General features: G+C 36.3%; 1 protein-coding gene across 2 annotated transcripts in view; it reads right to left on the bottom strand.

The window, feature by feature from the left end:
* Positions 1-6,299: 6,299 nt before the first annotated feature.
* IQSEC1 (IQ motif and Sec7 domain ArfGEF 1) overlaps positions 6,300-16,170 on the bottom strand; it is a 71,264-nt gene continuing 61,393 nt past the window's right edge. The window contains exons 13-14 of one of the 2 annotated variants that reach the window (XM_084292993.1): positions 12,385-12,434; positions 6,300-11,061 (exon numbers count right to left, since the gene is read on the bottom strand). In XM_084292993.1, the coding sequence (XP_084149119.1) occupies positions 10,456-11,061; positions 12,385-12,434 (656 nt within the window). In that variant the 3' untranslated portion in view covers positions 6,300-10,455. The remainder of the gene's footprint in view (positions 11,062-12,384; positions 12,435-16,170) is intronic. The other variant, XM_084292994.1, reaches the window with a different exon arrangement.

The following is a 16,170-nucleotide window of genomic DNA, read 5'->3' as shown; positions in this document are numbered from 1 at the left end:
GTTCTGGTTAAGTGAAATTGTCAAACTTCTTTCAGTACTGAAAGATGGAAAAGCAAGAGGCAATGTCTAGCCTTGTCAAAAAAAAAAAAAAAAAAAAAAAAAAAAAGGTGAGGAATGCTGAGATGGCTCCAGCACTATGCAATCAGGGTGGGGTGGTAACATGTTACTGTCTCTATAGGGTGCTTATATCTGCAGTTGTTTTCTGGCATGGATAGTAAGAGAGAAAAAGCTCTGCTGCTGCTTAGCCTCCTGGCACACGGGGTTAAGGGAGCAGGCACCTTCTTACCTTACCTCACTGAGGGAACCTGTACCAGGCAAACTGGCAGCAGGGTGAAATGAAGTGTTGAAGAGAGAATGCTGCCACATTAGTGCCACAACCCACTTCTAGATAAAGGTGGTGGTAGCTAAGACATCCTTCAGCAGGTCAGGAGAGGAGGTTTGGGTACAGTGACATTCTCCCCACACTAAATATGGTAAGGATGCAAGTGCGAAAACTAATAACAAAGATGAGGCCAGCCTCTACTGAGACAAGTCAGACTGGTTCTGGCCAGTACCGGTGGAGGTGATCCAGCAACATTAAAGGAAGGATAAACAAAGAGCACACTAACAGACTGCTTGAAGAATATGATCCAGAACATGGAAAACGTATCTAGGCAGTCGGGAAACAACAGAAAAAAAGAAGCCTCATTGAGAAGTTCAAAAGAACTGAAACATCTGAGTGTTCTACCCTTTGCATGCATTTGCTAAGTATGAGAATGGGACTGTGATCATATCCTAGAAGAAATACCTGTAAAGAATTTTTTTCTTCCAATTGCTGAACAAATCACAGCAGATGACAGCAGATCCACAGCATGAAACTAGAAGCCCTATCACTTGCAGACAGAGAATCCTTTTTGTTTCCGTACTGAGAAATCACATCAGTATTGTATCACACCGCTTATTTTGTCCCATTCCTGCAATTCTTGCTAACACTCTGTGTACACACAATTGAAAGTGCCCTCCTGGCAGCTGCAGTTCTCTGCAACTCTCCATTAGACTAAATTCCATTATTCTGACTTATAAACATCTTCAAACTGCATTGAACTGCACAATATGCTGCTAAAACCCCTTTTCCCCCCCTTCTGATTTAGCAATGTGCCCAACATATTTCTCCTGCTTTTGTTTAAAACTCACCTCTGCTGTCTCTGCCACTCAGCCATTCATCCACATGTTCATATAATTTCAGCTTCCTTTGAAACTGCTAGACCACTCTTCACTATCACTACCTTCCTGGAACAGATAGCCACTCAGCTCTCCAGAACTCACGTTTTGTAAACAACATGATTGCCACAGTGATGTCCATTTCAGTCTATTCCATACAGAATTGCTTTCTTGAGAAGGAATTAACACAACAGATATACAGATCAGTAAATGAGTATCATGAAATTGCCCTACAATTTTATTTTCCTTTTTACTCTACCTTATTTTTCACTAACTACTTAAAAACTGGTATTAGATAATATAGTATTTAGGTACTTGAGAGGCGGATAATTTACTTACTGAAAAAGTGCCACTGTAGGTCTAAATTGCTTTACAAAAATATTTGTCAATCTTTGCAGTCCTGCCAGGAAAATAGATACAACTCTCTTAGTAGCCACTCCTCTCTTTATAAAATTGTTGTTTTCTCCTTTTCAGCCAGACAGTAGGAAAGTTTTTGCACTTGAAATTCATAATTGTCTTCCTTTTGGGGTGGGCATGTGATGACGTACTCATTGCATCATCTCTCCTGTCTCTGAATATTTTAAAGAAAGTTGGCTTACAAATTAAATCTTGGGAAAGGTGAGAGCAGAAACCAGTATTTCCACTTTGGTTCCCAGTCACATGCTGTGGAAGTAATGCAAGTAATGAAATACAGATGTTAACACTGTCACTGCATAATACGTTTGTCCAGGTTAGCATGCATCCAGAATTACTGTACTGTGGCTATCATAAGAAGTACCTGAAAAAAGAAATAGATACATATCATTAATGAAAGGGATTCCTCACAAGTTACACTGGCACTTACAAGCAAATCACCGACTAGCTCTGTCATTTTAGGTTAAAATGAGGCATTAAATTATCTCATCTAAGAATTTTATTTTCTAAAGTACTTTGCTTCAAATAATGAAGAGTTACAAAATTGTCTTTGCTGTCCAACTTTGAATACTCAGTACAAACTTTCCACTGGGCTACGCTGTGGAGTCACCACTCTAAGATTTATCAAATGAGTTCTGCAGCACAATAGAAGCATCTCAAACTATGGCTATTGTGCCATTTTTTGGCACATTAAGGTCTGAGCTAGAGGCAGAGACAGTGTTACCAAAAAGATGAAAAACCAACATACAGGATGAAAATGTTAAATTAAAGTGTTTTACAAACTTTTCTTCTGTGTTGTCAGAGAAGAGGGATATAAAGGAGTATCAGCCAATAACATGAAGTTAATGATCAATCAAGAGCATATGGTGAGCTTATGGAGGAGGAAGGTGCTCATAGGAATTGTACCCCCCTGCGTAAGCACAGTCCTGTCAAGGTCATGTATCCAGCGTTAGTCATGCTCCCTTGCTTCTCTTCTCACTCACCCCAGCACAGTATTTCCTTCCGTACAGTCACAAATGCCACCATGCTCTCTCTCCTGTTCCCTTGCCTGACCTAGAGCTCAGCACGTGGCGCATGGGGACCTCGTGAGGGAGGGGGACCACTGGTTTGGACAGCTTTGGGAAATGATGTGCTCCTGCGCAGTGATCACGCGCATAGGAAAGGCTGCACATTTTCAGTACAGCTGGATCCGAATGTCTGAAAGTCAGATTGCTTCCTCATTAAAAACAATTTCATTATGGTAGTTAGGAAATTAATTAATTTCAAGCTTTGGCTTATTGTGATACCGTTGCTGAATAACCCAGAACACTTGCATAGTCCTTGCACTTTTTATTCCCCTAGACAAGAAAATAAAAAAGAAAAATGAAAAAAGAAATCACATTTCTTTGTCAAGCACATTAAGGCATTATTTTGTAGCAAAAATGAGAAGTTGTAGAGACAAAGCATTTTTCACTATGCATGCATAACATTTCATTAGTTAGAATGAATTTACTCTATTCATCTTATTAAAGGTGGATTAATTTTTTCTCTGCTCATTATACATATCTGTTTAAATTGCTGAGTTTAAATGTGAAGAAATAAATGAACACTGAAGTTGTGTTTGCCATTTTACAACGCACCTGATAAATTGTATGCTTGTGTGATTTATTTGAGCTGGCTGTGTCTTGTGAACCATGATGCTAATTTCACATCTCAGTTATTACAAAATGCTAAACAAAGGGGATCTTTTTTTCATAACATTTTATCCTAAAAGCACGCATTTATACATATGGCAAAAATAACAAATCTAAGCATTTGGAAGAGTGATGATTTCAAGTCAGCTTCACCTACACAACTTTCATTTAAATTAGATTTAGCATGCTACTTCAGGCAAAGATCTTAATTTAAGCATTACCTAACATTCACAATCAGTCTCATCCTGCAGTTGACTTAGTTTTACAAAGTAATTCAGGATTTGACTGTAATTCTTGAAGGAAACAAAAATTAAGTCTACTAAAATATATCTAAAATAAATCGTTATTTCATCATTTGGGATTTTAGATGTTTCTATCAAATTTTATATCAACAAAGTATGGTGGCTAAAATCACTAAGAAGCTAGTAAACAATCTAAAAATCCAATATGCTTCCTTTTGGAAAAGGTGTATATAATACAGCTATAACACCAGTACAGATATATTGTTGCATGTTACGGTAAGAACAGTGTTTGTCTTATACAAATACGTTTGTCAGTACATCCCCATGCTTAAGCATAATTTATCACACAATTCTAGCAGCATCATAATTCTGACAGTCGTTTAAATAACTGTGGAAAAGACATTAAGTTGGCTTAAAGTGTTTTAAGCTCAGCCTAAAATGTTGAAGGATAAGCAACAGTGCCAATTACAACTAACGAAGATATTCAGGACATACTTACATTAAATTAATTGAAATAACATAAACAGTTAACATAACATAACATAACATAAACAGGCAGCTCCCAAATCTCACATGTGCATAGTTGATGAATTCGACATTAAGCAACTGTTTAACATATTCCAAATAAATATATGCTAAAATGTTACTACACCTGTTTTTATGAACTTTATGAATAAAAAAAACAACCATCGAGGCAAACTGGAAAAAAAGAAGTTAGAATTCACGATTCATCAGATTGTAAAGTCAACAAAAACCTGAAGAGACGCAGATAAAGCATAAATCTTCGCGTTAAAACATATAGAGATCTGTAGTTCATTTTCTTGTCATTTCAATATTGGATTTCTTTCTTTGAACTAAAATAACACATAAAATATCTGAAAGTTACCCCCTGCTAAAAAGATGCTATCTAGAAGAGCTTGAAGTAGCTTCTTATTGCATGAAAATTCATTTATGTAATTAATGTATTATTGACAAATGCATACAAAGACAATGGACAAATATGGAACAATTTTTAGGAAAAGTTTTCAAACATTAGACTTCTGACTTGTGTTTCCCAATTACAAGTCATGACAAAAAACCTGTGTCTTTTCCTTATCTTAGGGTTACATTGGCCATCTTCGGTAAGAAGCCAATATAGGCGCTTTTTACTAGGTATGTATATACAAGTTTTATCAGAGATTCGAGGAAGGCAATTCCATCAAGATTTAAGACGAGCATCACAAACAAAAATATTAAAATTAAGAAAAAAATCACCGAGCATTAGACTATCACATGCTTAACCTCCATTAATTCTTCTCTTCATAAGTTACCTAGCATTACTCCAACTGGTGCCCATCTATCCCACAAATGACAATTTATGCAGAGGTTTCTTTAGCTGTTTTACATTTTCTTCAATAGTGCCAGATTGTAAATGCTTTCACTCTTGTCTTAGTTTAGGTAGACATTATTTAGAGACATTATTTACATCCTACTTTTAAGACAGATCAGGAAATAAAGACAGATTATTTATAATAGCAATATTTAGAGGCTTTTAGAGATTAAAGAAGACAGAGTATTTGGCTTCTCCAAAGACAGATGTCTTAAAATTCTTAAAATCAGTTTCTAAAACAGGGATAGAAGGACCATTAAAGAACAGCACTGCAATTTTTTCTATTTCCAGTAACAGAATGCTTGTATGATAGCATCAGCTATCCTCCAGAGTGTCACACAGCTCAAGGAGATGACATGTTGGTAGTATCTAGTGATAAATGGGCACTTACCTATCAAAAAAAAAATCATTGATCAAGATGTACACTCTGAAATAACAGCCATTCAGATATAGGTCATAGTTGACTATTCCCTCAAAACAATTCAAGAATCTCCTAAAATTCAGAGAAAAAATAAGCAAACATAATACTTAGTTTAAATTGACAGCTAACCATTAATTTTAACTGAGACTTTAGACACACTGTAATCCACTTGAAATCTAGGAAATCAACAAAAGTAGTATAAAAACAATTGAAAATGTCACAGGTTATTACCTAAAGTAATTGCATAAGTGTAACATCAAATACTGTGAAGGCCACGTGAGGCAAATATGCCTCTGTAGTGGTGTAAATTAAGACACAGCAAACAAATACAAGTATGGGTACAACTGGCTAACACTTAACCAGTTACATCACTTACTGAAGTATGATGTTCCCTGCCAATGGGCGCGATGAATACTCTCAAAGTTCAATCCAAAGAATGTAGGTTACAATTACGGAATGAAAGACTGTATTCCTGGGAAGGACAAACTTGAAACACTTAAGAGTCAGGGGAAGACAATCATCTTAACATGAACTCCTATGGAAATGTGATAGCCAAAAGAATAATTGGATCAGTTTAACATGCTGGACAGCTCATATTTAAAGAGATTCAAAATCCGGTTAATGTTTTTCAATGTTAAAGTGTTTTGGTAAATATTACTAAATATTACCAAATTCCCAAGAACCACTTCTGTGTTCTCTCTCATTGTCTGCAGATCTAGGTGTTGTATTTATTACCCCTTATTGTTCTTTGGATCTAAATACATTTACAGCGTCACCAAAAGAAATCAAAACCTATTGAGAAGTGGTCACACTCTCCACAGTACTAACCATTATTTCCATCAACTTATCTTTAATTTGAGATGAAGACTGAAACATTGGCCCTTTTGAAGTGAGTAGCAGAAATTCCGATTGACTCCAGAAGGAATTTCCTTCAAGTCGGAAGAGCTGAAATTCTTGGATTACACAAAATGAGAAACAAATAGTTTTAAATGATTTATTTGATTTCTCCACATGATCACAGTTATAGTTTTACATCAATAGGGTCTGTTACTACTTACAAACAGAATGCATATTAAAATGAAAGCACTCCTTTCTTCCCCATAGTTACAAAAGGGGTCTCGAGCCTCCCCAGAACAGAAGCTTCTTGTAAGTGTAATGTTTTTTGAAGTCTGTAACAGTCTGCATTCAAGACCTAATTCTAACAGTTTAATACAACTCAAAGCTGATGTAAGTTCCTAGCAGGAGATAGGTACTGTAGGCAACCTCCAAGTGACTGCAGACTTAAAGTAATACTAATTTACACACTATGTACAATTTAGAGAATTATCTACTCCCCCTACTTGGTCCCATTTCACCACCCCCTTTTCTGTTTTCCAAATTTAATCTTGTTATTGGTTTCACTTTTCTTTTAAATATATACACAATAATCCATTTCGCAGGCAAGAAGTGCGATGATATTTTACAACGGAACAGCAAAATGCATGCTCAACTGCAGAAAACACACAGCTTCATATGGAACAGCAAGTCAACATCTAGAGATTCATTGTTTAAATATCTGCTGACTGTCTTTCAGCTCATTTTATCAAGAAACAAGAGGCTTCTGCTGCATGCAGTACATGATGGGAAAATCATTCTACACTGTATGATAGACTTTTTTTTTTAGCGATACAAGACGTACATTATATTAGGATGAACTGTTTTTTTTTTGTTTTGTTTTTACATTGTTGTACATTTCATTCTTAACTTAAAAAAATAAAAACCCCAAATATATATTTCATTGTTGTCCCAGAAAAGATTTTAGTTGCCACACCTTCATTCTTTAGGCTTCCCTTTCATTTTTTCAAATCAGCATTACTATTTTGCCACATTTTTTTTATGGGAAAAGAGAACCATGGTCACTCCAAGCAGTTCTGTACCAGTATTAATTGGCAATGGCACTTGAGAAAAAACCCTCTTAATTCTACTCCTGCCTGCAGGCTAAAAAAATAAATAATTTTTCTTAACCACACAGTGTTAAAGTATTATCATTTTCCTATTCTAGGCACGATCCACACTGTTCTAAGCAATTGTTAACCAAGGATGGAATCAGAGAGGTTATACTACAACCCTAGATAAGCAGCAAAGTTCTTAAGACTTATTCTAACACCAAGACACATTTGTTTGTTTTAAGTACGTAAAAACACAATTTAAAAAAAAAAAAGTGCAGTTTCTCATCACTATATTGAAATCGCGTTTACAGTTACTGTGCTCTTATATGACCATTTTTTTTTTTTAAACTATTCTCAAAATGGTCTGTGATCTTACACATGTAACTTAAAGCACCTATAAGGTAGGCATACTCTTTCCCCAGGTGTACATGAAATTATGTGCAAATGTTTTTTCGCATGCACATTTGTAACAACTTCTGAACGTTTAATTAATTGCATGTGGAAAAACCGTGGCCAAGCATTAAAATGTGGCTTACAGTATAAGTATAGAATATTTATATGCAACTAATTTAAATGAATGAAAGGGGTTTTGAAACAAAGCAAATGCAGATCTGGGACATTTAAGGTCTTCATTGCTAACTAAGCAACCCAGCTAGAGTCAGATTTTCCCTTCAACTGCTACTGCATATTCTGCATTTATACAGTACACAGGCAATTTTACTTACATTAAAACTCTGCATCTGAAACAAGTACAGACCGTCACTCAGTGAAGAGGACCATTCTTACCTCCATTTCAATTAAATGATGCAGTTTCTGAAAGATGCTTGTACCTGAATGACTCTTTTATCTTTTCTGGAACAACCTATAAATTACAATTAGACTCTACTATTGGTACAGATGTATGAAGAAAAGTCTACATATTGAAATATGTTATCACTTTACTTCAACTAATATCAACAGTAACACTGATATATTTTGCAAATATACAATATGTAGAGTGTAGCCTCACACTAATAACATTTGATGACATGCAGACAGTTCTACTTTCCCTTCTAAGAACAGTATATATTTTTTTAAACTGCAAGGAACAGAGCCTCAGGGGACCTGTATGAGCCCTCTTAAGGTAAGCCGCAGAATTTAGCATAGTGTGAGTGATACTTAAAAATAATAATGTAATCACTTGTTTTTTTCATGAAGATAATTTAAAGAAAGACAGAACAGGAAAACATATTGCACATGTGGGAAACAAACGTGGACAGCTTTAAACAGAAGGCTAAACTCTAGATTGCTGTATTTGCTCTCTGTGGAGGTTAACAAAGTGCTCAGTTTGCAGTTTTGCTGGTATTGTGATATCAATGGTATGAAAGGGGAAAAAAATTACAAACACCCCAAATATTAGAGATTCCATGAGCAAGACAAAATGAAAAGTTACTCTTTTACTTGCATTTCAATTTCTTTCAATTTCAATGTGATTTCCTCATTACTCCTGAAAAATATTATTAAATATAAAATTGACTGATTATTATTACTTTTACCCATCTCATACTGGAACTTTTTGCTCGTCCTCTTCAAGGTTTGCTTTTAGGCTGGTACAGTTTTGCAGTTGCAATTCCTTTGTCTCTACTGTTTAGGTGTAAAGTCCTTGCAGTGGCTCAAAATGCTGAAACTACAAAGTAGGTGCCATGTATAACTTTGTACAGGATTTAGGGATAAAAGTTTTATAAATTTGCAAATGGTTTGATTACAACACATAAGCAACAACAGCACAGCCTGTTTTTATGTGATGTCTCGCAACTAACTGGACTATGAAAGTGAGGGTTTGAGCATAAACTCAGCCTGCTGAGTGCTGGGTACTTTCAAACTAACAAATGTGATGAGTAAAAATGGTGAAGCCACTTTGTTGCTAGTGCATGGCTACATGGAATTACAGATTTTATATATATATATACACACACATATATTTACATGTGTATATATATATATATATGTATATATATAAAAACCCTATACTAAATTCTAAAACAAACCTTCAAATTTCAGAGTGCTTCCACCTGGAAACACTCTCACACTAGAATTCAGCTTAATTGGGGGATTAAAAATAACGAATTATGGTAGACAGGAAGCAAGGTAGCTGAGAAGGATGGAAGTTTGCAATTTTCATGTTTGAGATGAATGTTTTTGCAGTGTATACATGCACCTGTTGTAACTCTTCATGTGTGTTCATTAAATCATATGCATACAAAAGAAATGTGGATCATGTAAATTCACAGTTATCACAGCCTTTAAAGTGTCTAAGAATTTGTGTGACCAATGCTTGAGGATGACCATGTACATGGTCATGGTCATCCTACATTGCTATGGTATAATTACTGCATCTTAACGAGTTTGCTTACCTGAAATAGCAGAGCAGTTATAATACTGATTACGTATGATATTATCATGTTAATAAAATAAGGATTTATACAAAGCAGTATTTGACTACAACATTTAAATGCTATGTTACTTGGCACATTTAGTAATGATTGCTTAGAAATCTTAGCAAGTCCTGAGGACTTCTAATGAAAATACTGAAATGTCTGAAATTTGTTTCTAACATTTAGTGTTTTTGGTCTACTCTTTCATACGCTATTCATCTATTATACTGTCCTATCAAGTAAGTGGAATTCCTTGTAAAGTCTATATTGCTAGTTTTGTGGACTGAAAAAATTTCTTTCCAAGCACAAATGTTAACTATACAGTATATATATATTTGTATGTATATATTTATATTATATAAAGTTTACTTACGTACTTTCATCAACCATATCAGGTCTACTTATTTTTTGCCCATTGACAATAAAAGAGCAAGAATGCAACACTTGGTTCTGTATCACTTTTTTCCTTTTTTCATAGACTAAGATTTTAGTATGCACGTAAAATTGTCAAGGGATTTGGTGTAAAAGGTAGCTTTACTCATATTCAGCAAGCAGCATGTTTTCAAGGCAGTTTGAAAATAAGAACTAACTGGATGGTAAGCGTCTATTGAGTAGTAAGTAAAACCAGTACTGATTGCACTAACTTGAATTATTTTACTTAGTATCAGCAAGCCTTTAAGCTCACATAATTAAATTGTTTGTCTAGGTAAAAAATGACAATATTATTTGTTGCTTCCTGTAAGTGCCTTTGTAACTGTGTTTAAAACTATAGTTATTAGGAGGGTCAATATGTTCTAGACTATTGTGCTGATGCCACTGTGTTTGGGCTTAGTGCTGGCTGAAGTGGACGGAGGTGGTGGAGGTCCATGGTGATGCTGAGTGTGTTGGGGATGAGAAGAGTGCCCTGGGTGCGGAGGGGGCAGCGGAGGATGAGGAGAGTGGGTATGCTGTGCATGGGGGTGCTGCATGTAAGGAGTATGCTGGGAGTGTGCCGCATGCTGGGAATGTGGCACATGTTGGTGATACTGGTGTGGGTGCTGGATGTGCTGGGGAGGGTGATAGTGGTGGTGGTGGTGGTAAGGTGGTGGGTTCTGCTGCATATGACAGTACTGCGAATGGTGAGAGTGCACTTGTGCCTGCGTCTGTCCCTCAGCTGGCCCTACATGATGCATGGCGGAAGGATGCTGTGAGTGCTGCTGATGTGGGATTACTGGAGGGTGCGGAGGTTGCTGTGATGAGCCAGATGGTGGATGACCTTGGGAAGGAGGCTTTCCCCTTTTACTACCAAATAAGGAACCTAGGAGTGAGGAGGAGTTAGGCATAGTCTGGTGAGGGCGAGATGGACACTCTCGGGTTGATGTAGCTCTTCGGCGCATGTGAGGACTGCTAATGATGGACCCCTAAAAAGAAATTAATAGAAATAAAAATTAAAAAAATCTTAAAATGTTTAAAATAAAAAGTTCACACTGACCCACAAACTCCTCCTTCAGTGCTCACATGGGTGGACTATGTTAAGAGTTCTAGGAAAATTTTACTTCCACCTTCTCTAAGTTGCCAATAAGGTATTCGTGCCCTTCTTGGGATGTTTATAAGCATTAATACTTTAATATTGAAACCTATTGCTTTAAATAACAAAAATGTCATGGAAAAGCAACATGACGTTATACTAAGGAGTGTGTTTTTAAATGAAAATTACATTTTAAAATACTTAAAAAAAAAAAAGAAAACATACTTTTTTTTGTTTTAAAAAAACAAACAAAAAAAACTATGCTAAATTCAACCTAAATAGTTAAATAAACAGCAGCAAGTATTACAGTTACAATTCAGATTTCAAAACAGTATTTAATTTTTTATAGTAGTTTGTTACTACTGTATACCACAGTGCTGCTTCTCAAGCCTGCCTCTAAAGTATGTGTTAAATAGAACCAAACCACTTTTGTCGCTAACATTTCTATGTGATTGTGTTTTTCTGACCTGTGGTCCAATGTTTTTTATTATTTAGCCTGGAATAGTCTATTTAGTTTCTGGAAGTTTGGGGTTTATATTTTGTCAAGAGCTACGGGACACAACAGTTATTATGCAAAGTGTTCTAGATTTAAACTGCAATCTACCTAAAGCAAACGAAAAAAAAAAAAAAAAGAAAGAAAAGGAAAAAAAAATCTGCAAGCTGAATTCAGAGACATGAACAATATATATAAATGGTTTGAAGATGAATGAAATCTCATGAAATCCACATTGAATTCACCTGTCTCATTATTTTTTTCCTCCCATGCCCTATCTGTGCAATTCCATGGTGTCATGACTGCATACACTTAGCAATTTAACTCGAAAATAAGCAATGGGAATGGTTGAGCATGAACGTCAATAATTTTAGCTAAATATCAAACAGCAAGAACAGTGTACTTTGTAACAAAGAGCAAGTGGGCTTTTAAGCTGGGACCAGACTGAAATGGTGGCAAAAGGACACGTCATATTCATTTAACCATGCTTGCAGGAACAAAGGGAACAAGGTTAGCTCAAACCAAAAATGGCATTGGTCTAAAACAAGCTGTCAGTGCTTTTTAAGCTGGAAGAATACAAAGTGAGTAGCCTAGGCATGCATTTTATTTGAGGCAGGCAGGTTATATGTTAGAAGAAAAAAGAGCAAAAAAATATGTATATAAAAGAAAGGTTTGAAATGCACATCATCACATCCAGCTAGACATCAGTAACTTCCTACTTACTTCCATATTGCTGTCTAGCGATCCTGCACTGCTGCGTCGCCCACGCTTGCCTGCCCAGGACATGCAACACCATAGATTAGAGACTCAGACAAGACCCAGGTGAAAAACAGCCGCTTTCCCTGAATTGCTAGAGGAGTTTCTAAATGCAACTAGAGGGGCTGCAGGGGGTTAACATTGCACTGGACTTACACAGTAGCTACTAAGGCAGAAACTTAGATTTTTAAAGGCCATTAGTTATATTAAGTTTCTGTACCTGAGGGCAACTTAAAAAGGTTGTGAATCAACTATCATTACCGGGGTGTGATTTTTTAATTTGTACAACTCTTAAAACACACATAATTTAACATCCATATTTAGAGGTATGGTCATGATATTGACCAGCAACAATTTTAAATTGTTCAATTTCCTGGTATCTAATTGTTGTGAAGCTTTCTTTAACGATTGGTAGCTCTGATAGATACTTGTGGGGTGGTACTAGTTTAAATGCATAATTTAATATTGGCATGTTCTGAACTTCAGTGTGGGGGGAGGCTAAGGGGCATTGGTTTCATCATTTGCTTTTCAAGTTTGAACCTCAGTGGATTTCATATAACCTTTTTTCATGATGTTTAAAAGAAACTAAACTTAATTTTTAGTTAATAAAATTGGAATCTGTCTTGACATTATGGCTAGATTTTGTTTGTTTAGCTGTGCAGTGCTTTGTATTTAAGTTTGATGCATTTGTTGTTTGCTCCAACATTCTCAAATTGCCAAAGTCCATTGCCTAAAACTATACATGAAACTCCGGGCTGTTTGCCTAAAGAGCCAGAATACCTCAGTGCCTATATACAGGACACAGGATCCCAGATTTTCACTCTCATTTCAAAGGAGAGAGAATAGCACGTGGCTGCAGTGGAATTAGATATTTTTGAAAAGCCAACTTGTTGAGCATTGCTTTTGGAAGTTTCAAAATACTGGAAAGGTGTTTAAACAGTGCTAATCTTTGAAGAGTAGTGGTTCTCAAAACTTCCCTAAAAGCTCTGTCTTTTTAGAAACAGAATTTCTCTCAATGCAGCTGTTTTCCTGCAAGGCCAAATAGCAAAGAATCTCCACCCTGCACTGGCTCACAGCTGCCTACTCTAACAGGTGGTGTTGGAGAGCAATGCGAGGGTTTCGGCATCGTGACCCAAAAGCCACAGACCTTCATTTTTGGAAGTCCTGAAGCCTCTTAGTATCTGCTGCGTATCTCAGTTAAAGAGAAGAATTTTAGGACAGGTTTCTAAGTGCTTCCTGGGAGATTCAACTTTTTTCTTGATAAGGCCTCTCAAGGACCAGTTCAGACTACCCATATGCCTTATAGATTGGTATGATCTAAGATTATCGCCTATTGGCACGATGAGCACAACTTTGACACTGCTGGTCATGGGAGGCAGCCCTGCTACACAAGTTTCTCAAGAGCTACTGACCTCTGCAGGCTACTGCAACATTCACCCCCCTCTTGTTACCACTGAGGGTTATCCTCCAGTACACCCCCTGCATCGACATTAAATGCACGGAAAGGTGTTTGTGGTCCTGTTAGTAGGCTCTTAAATTTGCTGGAATTTTGAGCAAACCTGCCAGGCCATATACTCCTTGCTGCAAGTTTTAGCCTCACCAAAACCATAATTGTGCTATCGTGTGAACCCTCCAAGAAAAACTGGTTTCAATAATCCTTTATTTTTACTTCTAGTCATGCTTCGATCTTTTTTCGCTCTGCTTGTGGGATTACTACTGATTAACAGTCAACTAACTCTCACTTTGTGGATACAAAACCACAGAAAGATAGCCACCTCTTAACTTAGCAGTCGATATTGCAAATAAGACTGACAGTTGCCATAAATCATTAGATGTGGCTACCAAAAAAAAAAAGGAAAACAGGAATATCTAATGTCATTTGCATGTTGCAGCAGTCAAAGTACTTTAATAAAATAACCATGAACACAGTATAAAAGGACAGAAAGAGACAGATGGATTTTTGCTTAGAATAATTCCAAGACAAAGAAGTACGAGGCAAGAACAAATAGGAAGTCCTACTTTAAATGCCTGTAATTTCACTCAGATAGGCATTATCCCTACAGAGAGAGGGCTTCATTTATTTTCTCGAAAACAAATTGAACCCAGTTCTGTACTGGCCTACAGCATGATATGAAAGCTATTAACTAAATCCTCCGGAGCATTGCCCTATCAGCATATGGTTATACAGGTACGAGACTGTTCTCTGGCCTTGGAGATGGCATCCCATCGAAAACACGTCTCTCCAGAGCTGCTGCGTTCAAATTGCATTTCAAGAAAATGGTGAGGTGACTCTGCTAGAACTGTACGTAAGCATAACTCCGTACTAGCTTACTAGTTAACTATTGTGATATAAAGCAAAGTGGTATTTACTGAATCTGAAGACCACTTCTGTCATATGTGAAATTAAGGACGTTACTTAGTGTGGGTTTTTAATTTATTTTTATAACATTTGAGTTATTATAAGCATTTCTGATTCATTCAAATAAGTCACTGAAGTTAGATACAAATATTATGTGTCAGAAATATCTCTAGCTTACATGGTACATTGATATCTTACAAAAAAAAATATTATTATTTGGCCTTGTAGGTCTTGGGGAAAAGATTTTGGGAAAAAAAGAAAAAGTTTTAAATTGAGGTTTTGGTAAAGTAAACTAATTTAGCAGCTCTTTAAGCAATGAATCATTATTCTACCCTGCACAGGTTGTGAAATTGGTATTCAGAGCAGCAGCAGAATCTGCCACAATCTAGCTACAGACTTAATGGGTACTACCCAACATAAGTGGCTCAAAATTGTCTGAACAATATCCTCTAATCATAACCCAGAGAGACCACTTCTCAGGGAGAAAAGCCTCTTTGTAACATTGTTTTGATCGTGCTTTCTGGGTGAGACAGGTACGGTCTTGAGATCACAGATCAGTTGTGAAAATAGTTTCTTGGCATCTTACACAGATTATTCTTAACATACTGATTAAGTTCCAGAAGATGAGGAGACAATAATTACAAGTCACCTCGCTGAACTCCTTCACTGGAAAAGCAAAGTGTCTTTTCCATAAGACAGAAGAGCTGTTGATACAAAGGTGGTTGCACACAGTGTGGGGTGTCTTTATACAACATATTTGGAGAGTGATTTGGTATTGACATAGGCAAATCACAAAAAATTAGATTCATACAAATCTATTTTATTAAAATCATTAAATTGTATAACCTGTTCATTACTGTTGCTACTCCAGTGAAGAAAGGGAAATATAACAACAGTGACAAGGAAAGACACAGGGACAACCTCTTCCTGGTTAGAAAGCTCTTCTGATAAGGGAGGAAGAGAACACTAGTATACTCTATCCTATGCAATGCAGCAAAATCCATGAGAGAGGAAGCAGAAAATAATCTAGTAACCTTGCCTGCATCAAATGAGGAAGGAGCCAAGGGATTGCACCAGCTCATCACAGATTGATGTAACAGATTAAGGGACTCTGTCATTGCATGAAGTCAGAATCTTTTTAAGGGGATTATGGTGCACAGAAGTTCCATAATCTTTTCCACTACAATTTGGGATATACTATTTAAAATAAACAAACAAACAAGCAAAATAGTATTTAAGAGAGAGAAAGGCTTTTACTTTTCTCCTGAAGGTGGATGTTTTAAGTGTTAAAACAGAAATGTTTTTAAAAGTTAAAGGTCAATGAATGAGATCACATCCAATATACATACTATTATGTATATTTGAATTATTTTAATGTTTAGACTGTTTTTCTG

Source organism: Netta rufina, assembly GCF_964035555.1.
Source record: "Netta rufina genome assembly, chromosome: 10".
NCBI classification, from domain to species: Eukaryota; Metazoa; Chordata; class Aves; order Anseriformes; family Anatidae; genus Netta; species Netta rufina.
The sequence above is the reverse complement of the archived record's forward strand: the minus strand, read 5'-3'. Positions and strand labels throughout refer to the sequence as shown.